The sequence below is a fragment of the Salmo salar genome, chromosome ssa15, assembly GCF_905237065.1.
Source record: "Salmo salar chromosome ssa15, Ssal_v3.1, whole genome shotgun sequence".
Taxonomy (NCBI): Eukaryota; Metazoa; Chordata; class Actinopteri; order Salmoniformes; family Salmonidae; genus Salmo; species Salmo salar.
This window is the reverse complement of record NC_059456.1, coordinates 77,363,554-77,390,486: the sequence shown is the minus strand read 5'-3', so window position 1 is coordinate 77,390,486 and position 26,933 is coordinate 77,363,554. Positions and strand designations below refer to the sequence as shown.

General features: G+C 42.7%; 1 protein-coding gene across 5 annotated transcripts in view; it reads right to left on the bottom strand.

Annotated features, from left to right (window-relative positions):
- ndrg3b (ndrg family member 3b) overlaps positions 1-26,885 on the bottom strand; it is a 58,214-nt gene extending 31,329 nt beyond the window's left edge. For 3 of the 5 annotated variants that reach the window (XM_014145886.2, XM_014145890.2, XM_014145888.2), the window contains exons 1-2: positions 26,691-26,885; positions 4,730-4,818 (exon numbers count right to left, since the gene is read on the bottom strand). In XM_014145886.2, coding sequence (XP_014001361.1) covers positions 4,730-4,786 — 57 coding nt within the window. In that variant the 5' untranslated portion in view covers positions 4,787-4,818; positions 26,691-26,885. Of the gene's footprint in view, positions 1-4,729; positions 4,819-26,669 lie in introns of all 5 variants that reach the window. The other 2 variants (XM_014145892.2, XM_014145887.2) reach the window with 2 other exon arrangements.
- Between the last annotated feature and the right edge of the window lie 48 nt (positions 26,886-26,933).

Genomic DNA, 26,933 nt, shown 5'->3' with positions numbered 1-26,933 from the left:
GTGCCCATTTTTAACTGCCTCCTACACCAACTCAGAAGCTAGAATATGCATATTATTGTTCAGGTTTGGATAGAAAACACCCTAAAGTTTCTAAAACTGTTTGAATGGTGTCTGTGAGTATAACAGAACTCCTATGGCAGGCAAAAACCTGACAAGGTTTCATGCAGGAAGTGGCCTGTTTGACAAGGAGTCGTGCGTCTTGCATCTGTTTATTGAAGAGTAAGGATCTTAGCTGTAACGTGACAATTCCCAGGGCTCCAATAGGCTCTCAGGACCCGGGAAAATCATGAACGTTGACGAGGCAGCCTCAGGCTGAAACAGATTATCACCTTATCCAAGTGTCCCATTAGGTGACAATGGAATGAGGCGCGTGCGCGATTAGCCCCCGTGGAGTATTTTAATTCGGCTGTTTAGTTTATTGCAGATTCCCGGTCGGAATATTATCGCTTTTCTACGAGATAAATGGCATAAAAATTGGTTTTAAACAGCGGTTGACATGCTTCGAAGTACGGTAATGGAATATTTAGACATTTTTTGTCACGCCATGCGCACGACCGTGGATTACCATTCGTATAGTGTCTAGAACGCACTAACAAAACGACGCTATTTGGATATAACTATGGATTATTTGGGACCAAACCTACATTTGTTATTGAAGTAGAAGTCCTGGGCGTGCATTCTGACAAAGAACAGGAAAGGTAAGAACATTTTTCTTATAGGAAATGTTATTATGGTGAAGACTAATCTTGCCGGGTGTCTAAATAGCTAGCCGTGATGGCTGGGCTATGTACTTAGAATATTGCAAAATGTGCTTCATCCGAAAAGCTATTTTAAAATCGGACATATCGAGTGCATAGAGGAGTAATGTATCTATAATTCTTAAAATAATTGTTATGCTTTTTGTGAACGTTTATCGTGAGTAATTTAGCAAACTGTTAGTAAATTCCCCGGAAGTTTGCTTTTTCTGACCGTCACATGCTAATGTAAAAAGCTGTTTTTTGATATAAATATGAACTTGATTGAACAGACATGCATGTATTGTATAACATAATGTCCTAGGTGTGTCATCTGATGAAGATCATAAAAGGTTAGTGCTGCATTTAGCTGTGGTTTGGGTTTTGGTGACATTATATGCTAGCTTGAGAAATGGGTGTCTGATTATTTCTGGCTGGGCACTCTCCTGACATCATCTAATGTTTTGCTTTCGTTGTAAAGCCTTTTTGAAATCGGACAGTGTGTTTAGATAAACGAGAGTCTTGTCTTTAAATAGCTGTAAAATAGTCATATGTTTGAGAAATTGAAGTAATAGTATTTCAAACAATTCAAAAATCGCGCCACTGGATTAGACTGGCTGTTACGTAGGTGGGACGAATTCGTTCCGCCTAGCCCATAGAGGTTAAATAGCTGTAAAATAGTCATATGTTTGAGAAATTGAAGTAATAGGATTTTTAAGGTTTTGAAAATCGCGCCACAGGCTGCAAGTGGCTGTTACGTAGGTGGGACGAATTCGTCCCGCCTAGCCCATAGAGGTTAACACAGTCTTTCCACCGAAACTCTAACAGTTTCTAAAGCGAATACTGGAACAATATTTCTAACATAAGAACGTGGGGAATTCTCAGAGATGATCTTCAGAAAACAAATGTCATATTGGTTTTTATTTTGTGATGTCATTAAAAAGGTTATAAAGGAAATACTGTACCTTGGAAAGTATGTCCCCTTAATCTGTCAAGTTTACATCCTTAACGTTGTATATGACATATGAAATATTATGAAATTATTTTTGAGGAATGTGATTTTAGGAGCCATAAGAGAATTTGTCTTCAATAAACTGGGCACAGTAAGTAGCCACGCCCCGAGTGAGGTCAACGAGCATGTCAGACTGACGGAACCGGGCCCCTTCAGCCAGAGTGCATAAAAGGATTGGAACAGAAATTAACATTAGACCAGAAAAATGTGAGGCGGTAGCCTACATGTTTGAAATGGTTGGAACTTTGATCCTCAACACAAGGTGAAGAATATCAACTCACCTTCCAGACTAGACCAGAACATCGCCAGGCTGTAGCTGCGAGTGTAAAGTGGTTCAAAATCTGACTAATCATACACAAGGTGGAGAGAGGACAAAACTCCTCTCTCGGACAATCACTGGTACGGCTGATTAGCTGTCTTAAGTCAAATATTTAGAAAAGCGACTAAGTGGGACCATCCTACTACTCTTCAAATCATCCTACTGTACTACTCTTCTCAAATCACCTTATTATGCTACTCATCACCCAGTGGGAACCATAGCTTGGCTAGCCAGTCGTGTCAATCTTGCCAGGAGCATCTTCCAGAGTGAACAACAGTAGAAGAGACGGGTCCCGGACCCTTTCGGACAATCAGAGCCTTACAAGCATGCCGCTGAAAGGCCAACAACCTTCCTAAGGAGGGCTGGTTCCGACAGAGATAATGGCCAAAAGGCATTCACACATAAATACATTCATGATTTCTTACTCCAAACGGGTGGCGATTCATGTGCAAAGTATATGATTACTGTGAGAATAGTTCTAAATGTATCAATGATGTGTCCCTTCTTTCTCTCTCTCTCTCTTCTTTTGTAAAAAGCCACCATATTGTGTCAGTCCGCTAAAGACCTTGTTCTCATGTATTAAGTGTGTATGTTATCCTGTGTAATTATTTAGTTAGCTAGTAAATAAACAATTAAACCAACCTGTTGTACTGAATCATGAGTAAGGCTGGGGTTTTTGCAGATACAAGAAGGTTACAACTGTTCAGAATGATGATATGAGGTTATCATTAATACGTTGACTGTTTTATGGATGTGATAGGTAGACCTTTAGAGTTTAATTTGGGAGATGGTAACTCCTTAAACAACCGCTCGTGGTGCCCCAAATCCCTAATGAGTTAATTGTTACATGATTCATTTAAAAATCTGGTAACAATTAAACAGTTAGTTGATTAGATAAATAGCAGTCGTCAGATTAAATGAAAGTGAAGTCACGACACCTCACTGAATGAATGACGTCAATGGGCGACAGAAAACAGATAGAAAATAATAATTGTGCACTTCTTCACGATTAAATTTGAATTAACTGAACGATGCGGATGAAGAGGGGGATTGAATTTAGAATAATAGTGTAATAATTGTGGCAGCAGTGCGAACTGCTCTTCCTTTTCCCTGCGCGCACAACAGCTCACACCTGGGAAAAACACTTTTTGTTTCTACTTTGTCAGAAGAAGCTGTAACTGGACTATTATTTGCTCTAGTACTAATCGAATCTACAAATAAAATGTATCAAATGTATTACATTGTATGCATTAATGAATCAATTATATAAATCACAATCAAACTGACTTCTTACCAATCTAACTACATAATGGTCGTCATTTATCTGAATGGTAAATCTCTACTGATTCAGTTTCACATCCATTTGGACTTATGATTGTACTGATCAACAACATCTGCATAGAAGTAGCTTATTTGTGAGTGCTCTCTTTTTAACCAGTAATGGCGTCACGAGACCAAAGGGGGGGGGGGGGGCCCGTGGGAGCCCTATTCCCACACAGTCAGTTCACTGAGGCAATAGATAATATTTGGGAGAGACGTGAGGCAGAGACCAATTAAGTGAATTAATAACGTTTTGGTGGCACATCAGCTTTGAAATGAGCAAATTTTGCATTATGGTTTGCCTATTATCACAAACAAGGTACTAGGGGTAGTGAATTGATGTTAGCTTCAGCTGTAAGTTAGCAAGGAAAGTTAACCTACAAAGCTAGAAGCTACCGGTATCTTCTTGCATTGTAAAGTGTTCTAGCCTGTAAGGACATTGTTTTGTGAACAGTAATTAACAGTTTCAACAGTTCTACATTAAGTGTCGCATTATTCAAGTGTGTCAACTTCTGTGCAGCATGAGTGATGCAGCCCTGAGTGCTCACGCTATAAGGGGGAAATCGGCTGCACAGAAGTACCGAAAGTAACAAAGGTTCTAGTACCAAACCGTTCAAAAGTTTCAGAATACCATGCAACACTATTGTTTATGCATACAATTGTTTATGCACTAGGCTATTTATCAAATGTTGGTGTTTAGGCCTACCTCTACCCTAAATAATTTGACCTGCGCCACTTGCTGGTTGATAATCTCTTTCCTTTCTACTTCGTTTCGCTGTAACAAGACTATTACTTACTATAACTCAAGTACTAATCGAATCTACAAATTAAATTAAATGTATTACATTAATGTTTTTAATGTAAGAGAAACGAAAATAGGCGAGGCCTACATGTTGCAGTAGCCCATTTCTTTGTGGAATAAAACATATACTTACATGCATTTTATGTCCTTCAAAAAATGTCATATATCATTATTCAATATAAACAAAATATTATTAAGACATGACTACATTCAATCAATGATTTTTTTCCAATTGTATTTATTTAGGTTGATCACAGTAGATTAATCTGATGCGTATGCTAATGAAGACAGCTGACAACTTTCTCTAGCGGATACTTACATACTGAAAGGGGTATATGGGTTTTAGTGTTAAGGAAAGTGTGTGCGCACGCACGCTCTCTCACTTGGTAGAGCATGGCACTTGCCATGCCAGGGTTATGGGTTCGATTCCCATGGGGGACCGGTATGAAAAATGTATGCATTCACTACTTTAAGTCGCTCTGGATAAGAGCATCTGCTACATGACTAAAATGTAAATTTGTGTGTGATCTTTGTCCACTCACCTTATTTGTGAGCAGGGGCTTGATCTCAGTCAGCTGCACATCCTGGAGCTCATCCATCGTAACTTAGGTCTGACAGCTGTCAATCACACCTGGGGGAGACAGAGAGGAGTGTCAGTATTCTTCACAGGAAGCAGTTCTAAGCTACTACTACCAACTTATTTCCCTGACTTCAATTCGATGAATGATATCCACTATCCTTCCATCAAAAGAAGTCTGAGGAGGACAGCAAACTCCAAAAAAGGAGAAACCTGCAGCTCTGTTGCTATGGACACAGTGAGGCACACAGCCAACATTTGATAACGGAGCCCTTTAAAAACATTGTTCACTGACAATGTAGGAAAAGGGATGACATATGGAACGACTCCAGTGATGTAATTTCAGCAAGCCAAGACTCCCACAATCTCAGATTGAAATAGTTGATGTAGTTAGAAACAGGTAAGATTGGCATTCCTGAAACATTTTGTTCAAATTACATTTTATAAACTGAATTGCTTTCATGGAGGACTGGCATGAATTGTTTTTTAAAATAATAATTACCCAAATCTATTGGTTTCTACCCAAAGTGAAAGGAAATGTTGTGACCTATTTAATAAACACCAGAGACCAGCAAAATGGATAAAAGAGTGTGGCGGTATCGCAGGAACAGAATGGATAAAAGAGTGTGGCGGTATCGCAGGAACAGAATGGATAAAAGAGTGTGGCGGTATCGCAGGAACAGAATGGATAAAAGAGTGTGGCGGTATCGCAGGAACAGAATGGATAAAAGAGTGAGGCGGTATCGCAGGAACAGAATGGATAAAAGAGTGAGGCGGTATCGCAGGAACAGAATGGATAAAAGAGTGTGGCGGTATCGCAGGAACAGAATGGATAAAAGAGTGTGGCGGTATCGCAGGAACAGAATGGATAAAAGAGTGTGGCGGTATCGCAGGAACAGCAGCATCTAGTGGTCAAACCATGGTACTTTCACACTACTTTAAGGTAAATAATGCAAGCGACTTCAATTACTAATTTCTCTGAAGGGGGGGGAACAGTCACCAGATTCACAGGGAATACATTACATAGTATGGAGAAGCAAAACTCCAAGCCACAGCTTTATACTACTTGTTAAACAGAGAACTCATACTGTATACTGGTTGGGCTGGGATAGGCATGGGGTGTCCGCGGGTGGCTTTTTACCCCTTTTGGATGGGGTTCTCATGTCTTACTCATTTGTGGCAAAAATTGTCCAAATCAGATGTTGGGTACAGTATTTATTGAATATGATCTGAATCCTATGAATTAAAATGGCCAATTTGGGTGCAATCATTAGCTTAATTTCTCAGAGATAAAATGTTATTTAAAGAAAACATGTGTCAGGAATGCCAATCTACCAGTTTCTAACTACAGAAACAATTTGATATAGTGGGTGTCAAAATACACCGTCTTGTGCTTTTTGATGGTGGAACGACCCAGTGGTGTTGACTGAAGCTTTCTGCAGTTCTAGTACCCACAGAGTGAGAGGAAAACTGAAAACATAGGAATTAGTGAATGAGAGAGCAGGAAGAATCCTGTTAAAAAGAGTGATGGAGAGCACTAGGTAGAACATAAATTAAGTAATAACATGGAAAGGGAGTGTTGATGGGAGCATAAGTGTTAAAGGAGACCCATCAAACGCCCCACTGTATATTGTCAGTATAACTCCTACGGTTCTATTTAATGACATTCATTTCCAATGTGAATGAGATTCAATTGCCGTAGTACAGCCTACTTATGTAAAACCCTAAATGGAACACTAGGGCAGTTTTCAGCAATTCACTGGCAGACATTTGAACACACACAGTGCACCAGAATCTCTAATATTATTGCACACTGAGGGTGCACTAAGAAAGGGAAAATAAATGGCTCAGAGACAGCCAACGTCATCTCCATGTCCTTGTCCTGTCGCAGTAGGGGAGTTTATGACAGCGTGTCATCACTGTGTGACCAATGTCTGAATGCTAGAGAAGTGGTGAAATGAGCCAGAAGAGAAGTGGACAACAATCTGGTGAAACAGGATCACAAGCAGTGGATGTCCTCCTTACTGTGATGAAGGTCCAGTGGTTTTGTGAACCCGCCTCTCTCTCTGTGCTGCTCTGTCTTTTTAGTGAACATTGCCAAGTCTGTTCCAGTTCCAAATATAACAAGGCAACAGTGAACATGTTGTCTCCCATGAATGATGCAGCATGTGATTAACTGGTCCTTTGTAACTCAGTTGGTAGAGCATGGTGCTTGTAATCCCAGGGCAGTGGGTTCCATTCCCAGGACCACCCATATGTAAAATGTATGCACGCATGACTAAGTCACATTGGACAAAAGCATCTATACTATATATTACTAACAAATTTCAGTTAATTACTTTAGCTCCCGCCTTGGGCCAGTCAGTGTAATTTTGTATATGCCAGATCTCTATGGCAAGACGCATCAGTCAAAATCGTCCCAGTGCTGTCGTAGATATCGTGTGACTAACATACGAACGGAGACAGATCCACAGTCCCCTCCCCGATTTCATTGTGGGGAACAATTATATGTGGGGTAGATGAGCGCTCATTGTGTAGAGCCAGAGCAAGATGAACACTTGCCCTGACGATAACTGCCAAGCATGCTTCGGTCACCCAATCCCTCACAAGCTCTCTCACACATAATCTAGAATGCATTTTTCCAGACAGAAAACCAACTGATTTGAAAGTGTAGGCTAAAAATAGAATGCAGCTTAGATGGGAGCTTTGATGAGCCCTTCAGCTTTGCTGCTCTTACCAGAGGGCAGAGAAGTCAGAGCCTACCACTCAAATCTCTTTCCAGAGTACCGAGTCAACAGCAAGCTATAAGTGGACGGAGGACAAAGCAAAATATAACAAATCTCAACTAAAACCAGATCAGCCAAGTATACTGGATATTGGAGGAGATGAGGCAATATTCCACATGCTTTCAAGGATTTGAGGTGGGATCCCACATTTCCTTCAATGTGGCAAAGCTAAAGTTGGATGCAGCCAGGAGGAAATCTGTAGTGGGGCTGAGGATGGATGCCCTGACCCAGAAGATTAAGGTTACTATAGACTCCACCAGGCTTTCACCTCACATTTGGTATGAAAGCCTGTAGAAGTTCTTGTCAGAAAGAGGCGGTGGAGTATCCAAGTCTTTTGGCCCTCCCAACAATTGAAATAGGCACATTCAACCAGAAGCTGAGATACGAAACCGAACGCCCATTCTTTTCCACGGGTGCCCACATGGGGTAGTGCAATTTCAACCAAACTACATACAAAATATATTTCTGAAATATCAATTTTCTAAAATATAGTATGCTAGCACCGTAAATTAGCTTACTCTGTATAATTTGTGCTACTGAAGAGGGATGGGAGGGGTGGTTGATAAAAAATAAATCATAAAAACGGTTTACTCACAGCCAATCAGCCTGCCTACACTACTGACAGATCAATGGAGATGCTCTGAAGAATCCATTAGTTCTCCCACCATGTTAAAAATCAGCTCAATGGCTCTGTCAGACTATGCTAAGTGGTTCGCTTTTCAGAAAGAGAGCAGTTAGGTTCTGAATGGATGGCAGCCAAGGACAAAGAAATTTGTGTAAAACAACACAGGACGAGAGAGTAAACGCGACAAGCCACAGCGGCTTGTGGAGAGAGAAAAAGACAGGTAGAAAAATAAAAGAATAAGAGTGAAGTTGATGGATCATGCTGGAATATGACGAGTCACATGGGTGGAGAATCTCCATCGACAGAGCAGACGATTATCCACCTTACATCCGACTGCACTTAACCTCTAAAAGTCTAAGCCGTTGGGGGTGGGTACTAAGCTAACATATGGAATTGTTTTAGGATGGTCACATCATGGATCATTTAGCTATTCGATTTAGAATTTTAGGACCCCTTTGGGCGAGCGGTTTGCCGATGTCAACGTTGTGAACAGAGTGCCCCATGGTGGGGGTGGGGTTATGGTATGAGCAGGCATAAGTTACAGACAACCAACACGATTGCATTTTATTGATGGCAATTTGAATGTACAGAGACACCATGAAGATGGCCAGTTCTTCCATGGCCTGCATACTCAGACAGTTCCCTAATTGAGCATGTTTGGGATGCTCTGGATGGACGAGTACAACAGCGTGTTCCAGTTCTCTCCAACATCCAGAAACTTCGCACAGCCATTGAAGAGGAGTGGGACAACATTCCACAGGCCACAATCAACAGCCTGATCAACTCTATGTGAAAGGAGATATGCCGTGCTGCATGAGGCAAATGATGGTCACACCAGATACTGACTGGTTTTGTAATCCACGCCCCTACCTTTTTGTAAGGTATCTGTGACCAACAGATGCATATCTGTATTCCCAGGCATATGAAATCCATAGATAACGGCCTAATTCAATTGACTGATTTCCTTATATGAACTGTAAGTCAGTAAAATCTTTGAAATTGTTGCATGTTGCGTTTATATTTTTGTTCTGTATATTTATCGCATCAATTCAGGCAACTTATCGCAATATGGATTCTTGTCCTTATCGCCCAGCTCTCTCTCTCACACACACAAGCTGCGTGAGTGATGGCATACACATTTCATTGCTCTGGAGTCACAGCAACAGAGACTTTGTCTGAAGCTGTGAGCCCTGGATGAGTCAGTTAGTGATGGTGGAATAACACAGACCTCTCACACAGCACTTCCTCTAATCAGGGCACACGCACACGACTGAGATTACCTTTCTCATGGAAAGATCACACAAATTACATTTCCCAACATGTCAATCACAAACCATGAGTCCTATACACTAATGTCCTGTCCATGCTGTCTTTCAACACATGTTATGCAGCTCACATGTCATGAATTGTAATCTAATATAGCCTCATCTAATATAGCCTCATCTTCATAAAGGAAGAATAAGAACAGACGAAAACTGTCTGTCAGCTGAGTTGATAATGAGAGTTTGAGAGAAGCAGACAGTAGAGGGTCAGCGCCAGGACACAGAGTTGAGACTCCAGCGCAGACAATCAGTGCTGCTGTAATAGGCCTTTCCCAGACAGTTGCCAATCTATGCCCTAGCCAGTCTTCTGCCTACTGTATACGTCTCTCCTTTACCCTCCCGTTCAGCCCAGCACAATTCATAAGACTAAAGACATTAGCTAAGGATCACCAAATCAATCACTTTCTGTAATGACCGACATACAGAGATAGAGAAATCTGGTTATTCCTACTGGGGGATAGATCATGGTGACTGATAACCCAATTTCTCAGACAGATTTCAACATCTACCCGAACAAAACCTTGTGGGCAGTTGCCATGGTGACCAATCATCAGGCACGAAAAGAGACATCGTTGGTTATCCCCATTCCCCAACCACACAATTTAGATTCTAAAGGACCTCTATTAATGATAACTGAAATTAAGAAGAGGAACCAAAATGTTAAACGACGGGACGGGGAAAAACTAGAGGAGAGAGAAGCAAAGACAATATATAGACAGAGGGCAATTAAAGTGCAGCAGGTGGATGTGGCTCGGGGAACTGGACAGCCAGGCACTGCTGGAGTAATCTTCCAACATTATTATTATTATTTTCGATCCAAAGCCCAAATGTAGAAGTTGGTTGAATTGAGCTGATATGTTACTAAACTGTGACTTTGTCCTAGTGTTTCTTGGCTAGTCACACACACTAGGTTGTTGTTCAATATTAGTTTGAGTTTGCTGCAAAAGTCTGCTAGTAGAACAGACATCACTGATAGACACTGAGTGCAGTTACCACGATAATGGCCCGCCACTTAAAAAGGGACAGCTAAACATTTGTCTCACCCAATGACTCAAATATTTGGGGGTAAATTGTGCTTAACGGAGCATGGAACAGTCCAAAAACCTTTTATTGATTAAACGTTGCCATTTATTATAATTAAAACACTGAAATAATTGTAATCATCAACTTACGTACTCCTTGAAAAAAATGTCAGCGTTAGAGCCCTGAACTAAAAATAATAATAATAAATAAGCCGGATCACTGAGCATTTTGTTGTTCAGATGTTCAGTTGTAAAACTGTTTACTAGTGACTGGTATATTTTTTCCCCCCATCTACCTGCCACAGTGGCTGATGGACCAAAACGTTTAATTTCCCCACTCAGCACACTGCCCTGCAGGCTTGGGTGGGAGACAGCCCAAAGGGAGGGACATGGGTGGAGGGGCAGGACCACTGGCCCTGCTAGTGGTCAATTACCTCCCTTCACTGGACCCAGTGTGCAGTCAGAGCCCATTTCAACTTCTCCTGGCTCACTGTCAGTCTGCATCGGTGCTTAACATTAGAAACTGTGCCAAACGGGTCCAGGGGACAGTATAGGTTTAAGTCTGAGCTCTGTCGGTCACTGAACCGGGTCCCCTAACCCTCACCCCCGCTGAGCTTGCCACCATGCAAGGAAAAGCCTGGCTAATGACACAGTGCAAAATAAACAACAAAAACAACTCCATCACAGCAGGCTTTACTGGTTGATAATCTGTCTGAGTTCTAATCTGGTCTGAAATGGCAGCAATATTTCCTCTCAATAAACTTTACATTATATTAGGATCCCCATTAGCGACAGTTAAGTTATTTTTGTGTTGCAAATAGAAACACAATGAGGCTATATACAAGGATTACCGGTACCAAGTCCATGTGCAGGGGTACCAGGTAGTTAAGGTTATACGTGACTAGACAATGAGGATAAATAAAAAGCAGCGTATGTGAAGAGTTTGAAAGTGTGACTATGTGTGGCTTCAATATGGATGCGTGTGTGTGTGTTGGAGTGTCAGTGTGTGTGCATAGAGCCAATGCAAGCATGTCAGAGCAAAAAGGGGGTCAATGCAAATAACCCAGGTAGCCATTTGATTAACTGTTCCGCAGTCTTATGGTGTGGGGGTAGAAGCTGTTCATGAGCCTTTTGGTCCCAGACTAGGCGCTCCGGTACCACTTGCCATGCAGTAGCAGAGGGACCCGTCTATGACTTGTGTGTCTGGAGTCTGACAATTTATAGAGCTTTCCTCTGACACCACCTGGTATGGAAGTCCTGGATGGCAGGGAGCTCGGCCTCAGTGATGTGCTCGGCCATACGCACTACCCTATGTAGCGACTTGCGGTCAGATGCCAAGCAGTTGCCATACCAAGTGGTGATGGAGCCAGCCAAGACGCGCTCAATGGTGCAACTGTATAACTTTGAGGATGTGAGGGTAAAATCCTTTCAGCCTCCTGAGGGGGAAAAGGAGTTGTCGTGCCCTCTTCACGACTGTTGATGTGTTTGGACCATGATAGGTCCTTAGTGACGTGGACACCGAGGAACTTGAAGCTCGGCCCTCAGTTTCCTAAGGTCCTCGATCAGCTCCTTTGGCTTGCTGATGTTGAGTGAGAGTTTGTTGTCCCGTCACCACACTGCCATTGATCAGGCCTACCACTGCTGTATCGTCGGCAAACTTAATGAAGGTGTTGGAGTTGTGCACAGCCACGCAGTCATGGGTGAACAGGAGGGGACTGACCACGCACCCCTGAGGGGCCTCCATGTTGAGGGTCAGTGTGGCGGATGTGGTGTTGCCTACCCTCACCATCTGGGGGCAGCCCATCAGGAAGTCCAGCATCCAGTTGCAGAGGTTTAATCCTAGGGTCCTTAGCTTAGTGATGAGCTTGGCAGGCACTGTGGTGTTGAACACTGAGCTGTAGTTAGTTTACAGCATTCTCACTTAAGTGGTACTTTTGTCCAAGTGTGACAGGACAGTGTTGAGTGCAATAGAGATGGCGTCATTTGTGGCTTTGTTGGGGCGGTATGCAAATTGGAGTGGGTCCAGGGTGTCTGGGTTGGTGGTGTTGATGTGAGCCATGACCTGCCTTTCAAAACATTTTATGGCTACAGATGTGAGTGCTACGGGTTGATAGTCATTTAGACAGGTTACCTTGTTGTTCTTGGGCACAGGGACTATGGTGGTCTGCTTGAAACATTTAGGTATTATAGACTGGGTCAGGGAGAGGTTGAAAATGTCAGTGAAAACACTTGCCAGCACATGCTCCGTGTTTTGGGCCTTACCTCACTTCGGCTACAGAGAGCATGATCACACAGTTGAACTGCTGGTACTCTCATGCATGGTTCAGTGTTGCTTGCCTCAAAGCAAGCATAGAAGATATTTAGCTTGTCGGGTAGGCTCGCGTCACTGGACAACTCGCGGCTGGGTTTCCCTTTGTAATCCGTGATAGTTTTCAAGCCCTGCCACATCCGGTGAGCATCAAAGCCTGTGTAGTTTTGATCCATGTTGACGCTTTGCTTGTTTGATGGTTCGTCAGAGGGCGTACCAGGATTTTTTTTTTATCAGCGCCCGGATAAGTGTTCCGCTCCTTGAAAGTGGCAGTTCTAGCCTTTAGCTCTGTGCATATGTTGCCTGTAATCCATGGCTTCTAGCTGGGATATGCATGTACGGTCACAGTGGGGACGAAGTCGTCGATGCACTCACTTATTAATGAAGCCGGTGACTGATGTGGTAAACCCCTCAATGCCATTGGATGAATCCCGAGAACATATTCCAGTTTGTGGTAGTGAAACAATCCTGTAGATTAGCATCCACTTAATCATACCACTTTTGTAGTGAGCGCGTCACTGATAGTTCCTTTTCGTTTTAAAAATTCTTCAGATCACATTGATAGGATAGTCCCGAATGGAACTCATCCAGTTTAGCCACTCTCCGAAGTAGTCTCGTCAGGTATCCCACATGCCTATAGCGCCACCTCCTGTCGGGGATTTGGGCCTGGTCCGGGATAATCATCATGTCCTTTGGCTCCGACTCATTGAAGTAGAAGTCCTCATGCAAATCGAGAATAGTGATGGATGTTCTGATGGCCAGAAGCTTTTTTTGGTCATACAAAACAAATGGCTGAAACATAAATGTACAAAATAGGTTGAGATCAGCGAAAAACATTGTACACAAAATAGCACAATTGGCAGCTATTCCATCCAGCGCCATTATACACATAGGTTCTGGACCTGCAACAATGAAAATACCTGGGGACTGAAGATGATTGATGTTGACCCTCAGACGTAAGGAGGTACTAAGGTTGTTGGCAAGGAAGGACGAGTTCATTTCCCCCTGACCCATTGAACAAGATAAGAGGACGTTTCTTTTTTTGCTGAGTTTAGTTAACCCCAGACACCGATCAAAAGGGAAACATAAGTATCTTTGCCATAGATGAAGTATAAACTTTTAATTATACTTGCTGACACCCTACAGCCAAATGTTGGCACCAGTAGAGTAGCTAACTAGCTATGTAAACCACGCCCCTCTGCAAACACACCTCCGATGTTGGTTACACGGCGTTACTTATTTAAATTAGGTAACATGGTATTCTCTTATCATTGGTGTATTAAAATTAGTAAGGGTGACGTCACCCTATCCCCTTAATAACGAGTGTTTTACATGGGGACGGGACATGCAACTTTATGATCAAACTTTATCAAATGTAGAAGCAAGTCATTTTTCATACTTTCGTCATCATACATTGATCTTGTTTCATCCAAATAATCAACCAATTTCACCAAACATGATTTTGACTATTCATGACTTAATAAAAAGTTGGATGACTAACTGGTGCAACCAGCCCCTGCTGCCCACACATTCACAAAAAACCCCACACACACAGTCCTGAACATTGTATAGCCTATCAATTAAATAGGACATGTGTTCATTAAAATAAAGACAGTCACTAATCCACGACAATGGCAGTGTAGGGTGGCACAGTGAGACAGCTCAGAATACATTTCCAGCAGTCTTGGCATTTGTCAGACCCGTCCGACTGTTAAATTGCGCTTTTGGGATAGTGATTGGCACATTTTGCCAACAGAACGGAATAAAGACGTGCTGCCTATAGCTAGTCTAGCTGGCAGTCCAGCTAGCCTTCACTGTGTGACTGGCGACACATGAAAGCACCACCACACAAATCTTGCACTGCCTCTTCTCCAAATCCTTACCTCCCATTGGAGATAATATGTACATATTCCCTGTCCTAAGCTTGGGCACCTCCTGAGTTAATTGAATTGCTTCAATTCAAACCAACTGGAATTCACTCTCATTCAACAGCTGAAGAGGGAAATGGCATTGCCTAATGTGAGGTGGTGGAAACGTTGTACTGTCTGGTGTAAGACAATGGGGAAAAGGGGCATCACTGCTGGCAGTTTGCTAAGAAATTACAAATGCATAGGGAATCTTTCACATAATGTCACCTCAAAATGTATGATGCCCCTGCTGCTGATTGTATAGGTCAGATAACACTACTAAACCATGTGTTACTAGCATCATGCAGAGGAAATCTTGTCAGTGATTGATGGGGCTGCTGGCTGGCACCAGTGTGGAGACTTAGCTGTGCTCTCGTGTCTGGTTCGGGTCAAGCAATCATTAGACAGTTCAGAAAGACTAAGGGCAAGAGACTCCCTCAACTTGTCTATTAAGAGAACAAAACAGACAGGCCAAAATCAACAACTAATAAATACAAAATGTTGTGTCACTACCCTTTCTCTTTTGAGTCCTAAAAATGTTAATGGTGAAATGTGAAAAAAAAACTGTCACTTTGGTGCTCTAAAGTTAGAGAAAGTCATTCGGAGTGAGTCGTTTGAGAGGCAGCCTGACCGCTGCTCCCTCCCTCATACTGACCATCAGTCAGTATGACTGACACATTATTATGCTCACTCAGCTGCGCCTCACAAGTAATACAACAAATGATCATATACCTACAATTATTTCAAAATGCTCTGAGAAGAACAACATTGGCAGGGCAATTCAAGCATAGCCAATATGCAGTGATGACGTATTGGACCTATAGCCTACTGCACAAACCTCATTGCTACAGAACTGTTTTTAATTGGTTAATGTTGCATAGGCTTACGTTTAAGTCATGTTTTAAAACAATTTTTTTTTTTTTAATCGGAGTGGTAGATCTCAGCTTGCATTTTGACTCAAACTGATCTTGATTCAGAAAAGTTGTGACCACTGGTCTAAATGTTAATAAAAAACATCTGAAATAATAAAAAAACTGTCAAACATTCTGGCATGATATTGTCAGGGTCTATTCCACTATACTGTTATATGGGTAAGACATTTTATGCAGAAAAGTTTTAAAGACTAAGTACTTTTGTCCGGAAAAATGACTTCTTGATTATCATCTGGTGCAACAGGCATCACATCACCAGAGGGAAATCAGTCCTCCTACGCCACGATGTCGGACTCCCTGAAACACTTTCAAATGTATGCCAAACAAACTGCATTGATTGCAAAGTTAAAGCCATACAACTATATGCACAAGGACTCATTTAAAACATGTACACTGAAAATGAGACAAAACACATTTACTCGAAGAACAGTGCAGATGCAAAGGTTGGTAAAAGAATGATGGTAAATTCTCCATCAGCTTATGTGATCAAGTTTTCCGAAAACTCGTAAATATTTACTCCGAATCAAAATTCAAAAGATGTCTGCAGAAAGAATGGGGTGTCAGCTATGATACCTTGAGTTTGAACTACAGTATTTTATTTAACCTTTGACAGACCTACAGTAAATGAAGTGGATTAACACCAGGTAACATAATTATGGTAACGAGATGATGGCATGGGTCCCTAATCTGTAATACACAGAAATGCATAATTATGAATGTCATCCTCTTCATGCTGAATAGGCACACAAAGGTAGAAAAATGCAGCATCTTTCTTTGAATTTTGGAATATTTTTCTACCCACTGGCAATTATTGTAATTTGCCCCGCCCCCCAAACAAGACCAAAATTGTTGATCCGGACCAAATCTGAACCAATCATAGACGTCTATGTTTGTTTCACAAGTTTGGACAGCACAGTACAGAAAAGTAGAAAATAGTGGAGTACAATACAGCAGAGTACTCTACAGTACTGTACTTTTCCTTATTTTATTAGGTATTAAAAAGAGATCATTGTTAAACGTCGCCATACTACCCCTCTATACAGTGTGTGTGAGTATGAAAGAAGAGCGAGGGGGTGTCCCTAAAGAAATTACGCCATCTTACCCATGTAACAGAATAGGCATTAGTCGCAACCAGCCATGATCATTCAGTACAACCAGTGTTTTAAAAATGCAATTATTATATTGCCTCAAATGCAGAGAGACGAAGAGAAATGCAATTTAACAAAATTAATTGAATGATTTTTATTTCCCTAACAGAGGTTTTAGTTGACAAGGGGTCATCCAGTGAAAAATTCTATATTAATTATACTGGAACTTTGAGACCATGTACAGTGTACAAAACAATATGAACACCTATACACACACACACACACACACACACACACACACAATTACTAAAAGTATGTGGACACCTGCTCGTCGAACATCTCATCCAAAATCACAGGCATTAATATGGAGTTGGTCCCACCTTTGCTGCTATAACAGCCTCCACTATATGTTGTAATATTGCTGTGGGGACTTGCTTTCATTCAGGCACAAGATCATTGGTGAGGTCAGGTACTGATGTTGGATGATTAGGCCTGGCTCGCAGTCAGTGTTCCAATTCATCCCAAAGGCCAGTCAAGTTCTTCCACACGGATCTCGATAAATCATTTCTGTATGGACCTCACTTTGTGCACAGGGGCATGGTCATGTTGAAACAGGAAAAGGCCTTCCGCAAACTGTTGCCACAAAGTTGGAAGCACAGAATTGTATAGAATGTCAACATATCCTGTAGCATTAAGATTTCCCTTCACTGGAACTAAGGGGCCTAGCCCGAACCATGAAAAACATCCCCAGACCATTATTCCTCCTCCACCAAACTTTGCAGTTGACATTTTGCATTGGGGCAGTTAAACCCAGATTTGTTTGTTGGACTGCCAGATGGTGAAGTGTGATTCATCACTCAACAGAAAGCGTTTCCACTGCTCCAGAGTCCAATGGCGACGCGATTTACACCACTCCAGCCGACACTTAGCATTGCGAATGGTGATCTTAGGCTTGTGTGGCTGCTCGGCCACGGAAGCTCCCGACAAACAGTTCTTGTGCCGACGTTGCTTCCAGAGGCAGTTTTACATGCTTCAGCACTCACGTTCTGTGAGCTTGTGTGGCCTACCACTTCATGGGTGAGCCATGAAGTGCACCTTGACGTTTCCACTTCACAATACCAGCACTTTTGACCCAGGCAGCTCTAGCAGGGCAGAAATTTGATGAACTGACTTGTTGGAAAGGTGGCATCCTACGACGGTGCTACATTGAAAGTCACTGAGCTCTTCAGTACGGCCATTCTACTGTCATACTGATGTTTGTCTATGGAGACTACATGGCTGTGTGCTCGATTTAATACACCTGAAGGGGTCCACATACTCGTGTGTTTTCATAACTTTTTTTTTTTACTATTATTTTCTTTAATTAATGCTCAGAAAACAAAATGATTTCCAAAAAATTCATGGTTGCGCCTAATGACTTTATTTTAGGAGGTAAATATATATATGACGCTTTTTTTACAAAAATGTATTGCAGCAAACCCCGAAAGTGCATAGGTAACACTCAAGGGAACATAAGTGTTTCAAAATTAATATATATTTTTTCAAATTCTGTCACTTTTGAAAAGCTTATTAATCTGACCTGTCTACCCTTTTAACCATGCCCTGTATTTCACTGACTAAAGTGACTATATACCGCCATGAGAATTATGACACCACTGAGTCACACCCTGGTTAGCAGTCTAATGCTTCTCACTTCATGTCAAAACCTGCTTTGGCCACATTTTAGCCTAGATAATAATGAGACCTTACAGACTGTCAAAACTGATTTCACAGACATCAGACTTTGTCCTAAAATACATGTGACAGGTCCTTCTTGGCTTGAAGAGAAACATTGGGCATATACACAGACTATAAACAAACCAGTGTATGAAATAGCTCGGCGACTGCCGTTAGTGTTGAGGTGTTCTGTCTGTCAACCATGGCTGCTTAAGTAAATGGACCCAGTGTATGGGCTGATGGCCACTGCCACGTTACTTTATTAAAGATGTATGGAGGCCAGGGGGGAGATGAAGACAGAGGCTCTCCAGGCTAACTTACACAAGTCTCAGCTGTGTGTGTGGGTGGTTACCATTAGCGTCGCACGAGGGGAAGAGACTAACATTCAACCACTTTGTCATGGAGTTCATTTCAAAAGAAGGGTTGAACTGTCATTCCACAGATACAGCAAGATCAAAATAAAATTCGGTAGAAGGGCTGGATTTGAGGACAGAGATTTTTTATTTTTATTTTTTTTAAATAACTTCAAACCAGACTATCAGTACTCCATACAATATTTAACAGCCCCTCTGCAGAAGTGCAGGCCAGAGTATCGCTTCACTCCAGCAAACTCACCAGCTCCATCCCTTTAACACACAAGTCCCACAACAGCAGGGCTTCTTTATTCCAGCGCAGCCCCTTCAAAATGGTGCCCCTCTCCCCTTGACCTGGGTCAGATGTGCTGGCCAGGCAGCAGCCACCAGAGTTAAGCTCAGGTTTCACTTTGCCTCCGGCTCCCTGGTGACAGCCCGGGTCATGTTCTCAGAGCAGGGCACAGGAGAGGATCCACCTGTGGAGGGCTGCCAGGAACCTGCGTATGCTACTGCCACCGGGGAAAATAACAGTCAGCTCCCGAGTGGCGCAGCGGTCTAAGGCAATGCATCTCAGTGCTGGAGGCGTCACTACAGACACCCTGGTTCGAATCCAGGCTGTATCTCAACCGGACGTGATTGAGAGTCCCATAGGGCGGCGCACAATTGGCCCAGCGTCGTCCAGGTTTGGCCATCATTGTAAATAAGAATTTGTTCTTAACTGACTTGCTTAGTTAAATAAAATACTTTTTAAAATGATGAGGGGCATCTCTACAAGTAGTGTCTGTATGAGTGCCAGGCCAGCCAGGATGCAAGTACCATACGAGTGGCAGGCTGAGCACTGCAAAGCGACTCATCTCCACTAATATCTAAGGTTGGTATTCAAGACACAATGGTGCGGATCAGGGTTCCAGTTATGTCTGTTCAATCAAACCCTCCACACTATGAGCTGTGGAAAGTGTCAGTGGATTGTGAAGAAACTTGGATATCTACTTCAAAAGAGTGGAAAGATTGGCAAAATAGAGACAGTGGATGTGTTAGGATAATAGTTCATTCCTGGCATTAAGGTAAGGAGAGGTAGACTAGCCCAGCTAGGGCACTGACACCAAGTAGCCAGGACAGGCCACAGGGGAGGTACAAGGCGATGTAAAATGCCAAGCAAAACAGAATATTCATTATGAGCCGCTGGGTAATGTGTAAATGTTAGCTCCTTCCTTTGCGTTGCTTTGTATTCCCCACCCCCTCTCCCTGATTAACTGGGCTTACTGATACACAGCCCAGGGACCTTTTTCTCCAGTGCAAAACTGACAAGTTTGCCATTTGGTGAGGAAAAAAATCTAACTATAGAAATCAAATTACTGTGCTCAGTGTAGATTACATGTGGATTTATTTTGAGCTTTTCAGCTACTGTCAGGAAGCAGCCAGTGTTTCCTTTATTCTGTAAGACAAACACTGCGCAAAACAGTCTTGTTTGGGTAGCCTAATTGGTAAGTGCCACAGCACAGCTCCATACCTGGCACCTGTCTGCAGTGCCATTACTGGTAGATCCGCTTCCTGTGGCTTTAGATCCTTAGCAGGCTGCTGGGGGGCAATTTAATACGTCTGATTGTATGACAGGGGAAGAGGAGATTCTCAGTTGGCCCAATAGAGCAGGAATATCAGGCTACTGATGTGACAGGCTGGGCTACCTCCCCACAAGCAGCGTCCTTTCCCAAGGCCCAACAGCTGGAGCTCAGGACAACACAGGACTCCTGGGGAGATGACACACCGATTGTCAACCTCCATTGTGTATCAAACAATTCCACAAGGTCAAAGTGTAATATTGAGGTTGATGCTGCCATTACTGTAGGCTTAAGGTTGCTACAAGCTTTCCTCAGTCGAACGACTCGCATGGGCACTTTTGTCTACATCGTCGTTGCGTTCCACCCAGAGGAAGTCCGCCTTGTCTAGTGTATATCCATTAGGGTGCTTGGGGAACCAGACTAGCCTACCAAGCAAGAAGGCACTCTGCAGCTAGTGACGACATTCAAACTTCCGGATCCGGTGGTTATGCCTTTTTGTTTACAAATGCTAGCTACCTACATGTTTGTCTAGTCTGGTGTTCTATGCTTCAACACTACTTTTTAGCCTAGGAAACATGTCTCTATGAATTGCAACAGCAAGAGCTTGAACTGTTCTTACTAAAATGGAAGGTTCGTCCACAGAACACTTCAAGAGGAGATGGAGAAAACATATCTCCGTTAAAAAAAAAACACTGGCACTGGGCTCCCCCCCCCCCCTCATTCACACCAGCTTGATTTTACTGTGTGTGAGGGGCAAGGTTTTCATATAGTTTGCAGGCCAATAGCACATTAACAGTCCTCAATACATTTGACTTCCATCTTGTGTCAACAGCTTTACAATTTATGACATATACAGTGTCTTCGGAAAGTATTCAGACCCCTTGACTTTTTCCACATTTTGTTAGGTTACAGCCTTATTCTAAAATGGATTAAAAAGTCCCCCCCCCCCTCAATCTACACACAATACCCTAAAATGACAAAACAAAAACAGGCTTAGAAATGTTATTACAAATAAACTGAAAAATGACATTTACATAAGTATTCAGACCTTTGACTCAGTACCTTGTTAAAGCACCTTTGGCAGTGATTACAGCAGAATCTTCTTCTGTATGACACTACAAGCTTGGCACACCTGTATTTGGGGATTTTCTCCCATTCTTCTCTGCAGATCCTCTCAAGCTCTGTCAGGTTGGATGGGGAGTGTTGCTGCACAGCCATTTTCAGGTCTCTCCAGAGATGTTCGATCGGGTTTAAGTCCAGGCTATGGCTGGGCCACTCAATGACATTGAGACTTGTCCCGAAGCCACTAGTGCGTTATCTTGGCTGTGTTCTTAGGGTCATTGTCCTGTTGGAAGGTGAACCGTCGCTCCAGTCCCTGCCACTGAAAAACATCCCCACAGCATGATGCCGCCACCACCACGCTTCACCGTAGGGATGGTGCCAGGTTTCCTCCAGACGTGACCCGTGGCATTTAGGCCAAAGAGTTACATCTTGGTTTAATCAGACCAGAGAATCTTGTTTCTCATGGTCTGAGAGTCCTTTAGGTGCATTTTGGCAAACTCCAAGTGCGCTGTCATGCGTCTTTACTAAGGAGTAGCTTCTGCCTGGCCAATCTACCATCAAGGCCCGATTGGTGGAATGCTGCAGAGATGGTTCTCCCATCTCCAGAGGAACTCGAGCTGTCAGTGACCATTGGGGTCTTGGTCACCTCCCTAACCAAGGCCCTTCTCCCCCTGATTGCTCAGTTGGGCCGGATGGCCAGCTCTAGGAAGAGTCTTGGTGGTTCCAAATGTCTTCAATTTAAGAAAGATGGAGGCCACTGTGTTCTTGGGGACCTCCAATGCTGCAGACCTTTTTGGTACCCTTCCCCAGATCTGTGCTGACACAATCCTGTCTCGGAACTCATTGGACAATTCCTTCGACCTCATGGCTTTGTTTTTGCTTGGGATAGGTGTGCGCCTTTCCAAATCATGTCCATTCAATTTACCACAGGTGGACTCCAATCAAGTTGTAGAAACATCTCAAGGATAATCAACAGAAACAGGATGCACCTGAGCTCAATTTCAAAACTCATAGCAAAGGGTCTGAATACAAAAATAAAAAAAACATACCTTATTTACATAACAAATTTGCAGAAATGTATAAAAACCTGTTTTCGCTTTGTCATTAGATTGCTGAGGATTTGTACATTTTTTAAATCCATTTTAGAATAAGGCTGTAACGTAACAAAATGTGGAAAAAGTAAAGGGGTCTGAATACTTTCCGAAGGCACTGTACATCTTCATATATAACCCAACGGTTACCATGAATATTATCAAAGGAACATCTCTGTTGGGGGATAAGACTGTATACCAACAGACATAATTATATGCATCCTGCTATGGTACATGGGTGAAAATGGTTGTCCAGCTGTAGACAATAAGGCTAGACCCTATAGACATTTACCAATCAACATAACACAAGGTTGTACATTTTCATGTGTAGTGGCCTTTCAATGGAGACCTTCCTGTGGGTGAGAATGAGTGTCCAGCTTCAGATAATAAGTACAGAACCCCAAGACATTAGCCTCATCTATCTCATGTACAAAGCAGTACACATTTACAGAGTGACTGATTCAGAACAGTAGTAGTCTGTAAATAACTATTTGGTTATTTGTACTTAATCTAAAAGGTCTGCAAATGTCTATCACAAGAAGAAATCACAAAAAAGGAAAACACAATGTCCCTGACAAATGGGAGACATTGATCAGGAGGAATAGACACCAGCCATGGTACCATGACGTCATAGACTGCTGCTGTTTCTGTAACTCCTGCTGCTGTTTCTGTAACTCCTGCTGCTGTTTCTGTAACTCCTGCTGCTGTTTCTGTAACTCTTTCACCCGCTGCATAACGTCAGTGTCCAAAGGATCCTCAGCTGTCTTCCTCTTCCTGCCACTGGAGCTGGGTCAGAGGTTGATTGAGATGAACCAGGCCGGGGAGATGAACCAAGGGGCGATGAACCACCTTTAGATAAGCTGCAAAAAGCACCACCCACCTCAAAGCAGATGGTGAATATATTAGAATACGTCGCAATAACTTAAAACATCTCCATGGGTTCCTTATAGTTAAAATGATTCAAAGGAACGGAGTCCATAAACATCTCAAACTAATTAGCACATGCACCCCATTGTTTGTTTTCAGATGTTTGAACTAGCCCTGCTAATCATGTTGATAACACAGGCACTAAATATTTCCCACTCACAATTTCTCCCAACCAGAAAAGAGTCAACATGTTCTACCTAGGTCTTCTAAACTTAAGATCACAAACACAGTACAAAAGTACTCAGCTGCATGACAAGAGTACATACGTATCTGGCATATGGGGGTCTGACGAGGTTTCAAAGAAACACGAAGCCAATCCAGTTGTCGGACAATCGGCAGGACTCACACCGGCGGCAGCCCTACTCCACGTCTCTTTCACCCTTTTCAGATTGCCAACAGACTGGTCCCAAATCTTTCTCCATGTTTCTTTGATATCAGTGTTCAAATTGTGATATCTCCATCCAGCGGTTGTCTTTTGCGCACTTGTCTGAATACAACCACATCAAAGAGTGGTATTGGAGCTCATATTGTCTCAGCTTGCACAGACACTCCTTGAAACTGGACAGACATAATTGTGCGTAGCAAATCTCAAACTAAAATCACCAAAAAAGAAGGAAGCTTGCAAGTAGAATAGTAAGTAGTAGCACGACCTACATTGATTGCGTGTTTATATCAGAAGGGATATTGAAAAAGATGTGATGTAGACACAGGGGCGGGACATTGTTGCAAAACTCACTCAATACTGCCCAGGAAGGATCGAATCCCCGAGCTGACAAGGTAAAAATCTGTAGTTCTGCCCCTGAGCAAGGTACTGTTCCCCGGGGGCCAAAGACGTGGATGTCGATTAAGGCAGCCACCTGCACCTCTCTGATCCAGGTTAAAATGTGGAAGAGACATTTCAGTTGAAGGCATTCAGGACTAGGTCTTTCCCTTGACCAGTCTTCTCAAGGAATAATAAGTCTGCTCTCATTTTCCAGGTAAAAAAAGAGAAAGTTGAATGCCGGCCCTTTTGTGACGAAAAGCGACATTGCAACACTGTGCTGCGCTCTGTAGGGTCCATTTCTTAAGGGTACAAGATCAGCCTTTAATCACAATTCTCAAAATTACAGCTAGAAAAAAAAATGTAAACGAATAAACCACATGAACAACATTATGTAATCTGGACCAGAGGATAACATTTTCCCTATTGTTTACATACAGTAGTCCTGCCTTCTTCCCCCACCCCACCAGCTCAGAGCAGAGCTTGGCAAAGACCTCCCCAAGGACAGCAACAGAAATAGAATCAAGGATGGAGGTGGTAGGAAGGGCAGCCAATGGAATGGAAAGAGACCATGCAACACCTGCTGCATGGCCAGGGTGCAGGTGAAAGGATGGGCAGAGTAAAGAGAGGCCAGGTTTCTAAAATAAACAAACAGTACACATACTGAAGGATTAGTGGACATATGTGGTAGCATCAGATGAGATTTGGTCTGGGATTTGGACCCAGTCCAAATCCCCACTCAGATTTCCTACACCAGTGAACCTCAACGACTAACACACAAAATCAGAAACCTGGAAAATTCAGAGCAAGTACAGTAGAAGGTTTTGCTCGTTTCTGTAGCACTGAGGGGGCATCATCGCTTGCCATTGCCAACATAACTCCCACCTGTTTTTGGTAGAGCGTAAGTAAGGGCCCAGACACACCAATAGCGTTTGCTGGCAGAGAGTACTTAGCACCTCTGAACATAATTTGCGAAACGAGTGCCGATTGTACATGTAGAATCACAAAACAATGTGTCAGTCAGACGTCTCCAGCGGGTGGTCCCTAAAACAGTGCGCTGAGCGATTGGCAGATGAACGCTATAACCACATTCAGTGCGAGATGCGCGAGCATTAACACTTCCAAAGACTATAGCATTACCCAAGCAAACAAGGATATTTTAAGTACAGAAAAAAAAGAGAGAAAAAAGAGAAAAAAACTGTCCCTGTACACCTCATCAAGGGCAATTGTTTGTTGAGTTAATGTAGGGTAAGTAGCAGAGGCCATCTGGACTTCTAAACAGCTGTCACTAATCGCATTGACTTTGCTGGCATTCGTTTGTGTTTTTTGATCTCCATCTCTCTTGGTTAGCAGCACGAATACACAATCCAAGGGACACATTACTGGGGGATCAAATGCCATAGCTACATGTAAATACCAAAATAAAGGAAACACAAACAGTGTCTTAATAGGGCATTGGGCCACCAGAACAGCTTCAATACACCTTGGAATATACTTTACAAGTGTCTGGAACTCTATTGGAGAGATGCGACAACATTCTTCCACCATTTGTTGATGGTGACACACTATAAACCCACTATGGTCATTTGAGACCCATCTTTCAAAGTCACTAAGATCTCTTCTAGTCATGGTAGCCCAGAAAACTGGCAGCTGGGCATATTTATACATTTAAATAATTTAGCAGAGCGCATACATTTTAATAAAATGTTATGTACATGACCATAAGCATGATGGGATCTTAATTGCTTAATTAACTCAGGAACCACACCTGTGTGAAAGCATCTGCTTTCAATATACTTTGTATCCCTCATTTACTCAAGCATTTCCTTTATTTTGGCAAGTTACTTATTAAAGGACATTATTCTTCTGCAAAGGGCTTGTTCTAACTAACCAGACAGTGACAGTCCACCTCACCATGTGACTTACTCGGTGTTCTGAATGTCACGAAAGGAGTGATACCCTATAGATAAATACACAACCAAGATAGGCCTAGTTATAGGGAAAAGGCTAATGTCAGGGGTGTACTGTCGCCTAGCTAGCATCTCAAGTCCAATAGATAGCTAGAAAAGCTCCAAAAACCATGCTCTTCCAACCAACCTCTGCTGTGCTGGTCTACCGTTAGCTAGCTATTTATAGTCCGTTAGGTAACGACTGAACGTTAGTAGCAAGGCAACTAAAACACCATGTGTGAAAATAACAGAAAATTAATGAATTCGACAAAAACGTTAGGTTTCATAACTAGATAGTTAGCCAGCCACCAACAACCAGTGCAACAACCAGCCTAGCTAACACATACTGTAGCTGCTAGCTAGCTGGCTTGAGAACGCACTTCACCAAACCTTTAGCTAACAAAATCAGCTAGCTAACGTTATAGCTACTGCCACACAAATGTAACATTAGGAAGCACTTTTTAGGGGGCTATACGCTCTTTATATCCAATAATTTACCTTTTGCGCCATGTTACTCACCCGTTGACTTTTGATAAAACCGTGGAAATAGCAGGGTCTGCCTGGCTGTCTCGTAGTGCTCTGAATCACTCGATTCCAATGTGCCAACTGAAAACACTACTCTGAACTGACATACATTCAAGGCGGACCTTTTCAATGCGGAAAGGGGGGCAGCTCCCATGATTTTCCATTCACCACCCCTGCAGCATGAGCAGAACGAGTGTGGTAGTAGCTATATTATGACTTCTCAGCAGTTTAAATCTG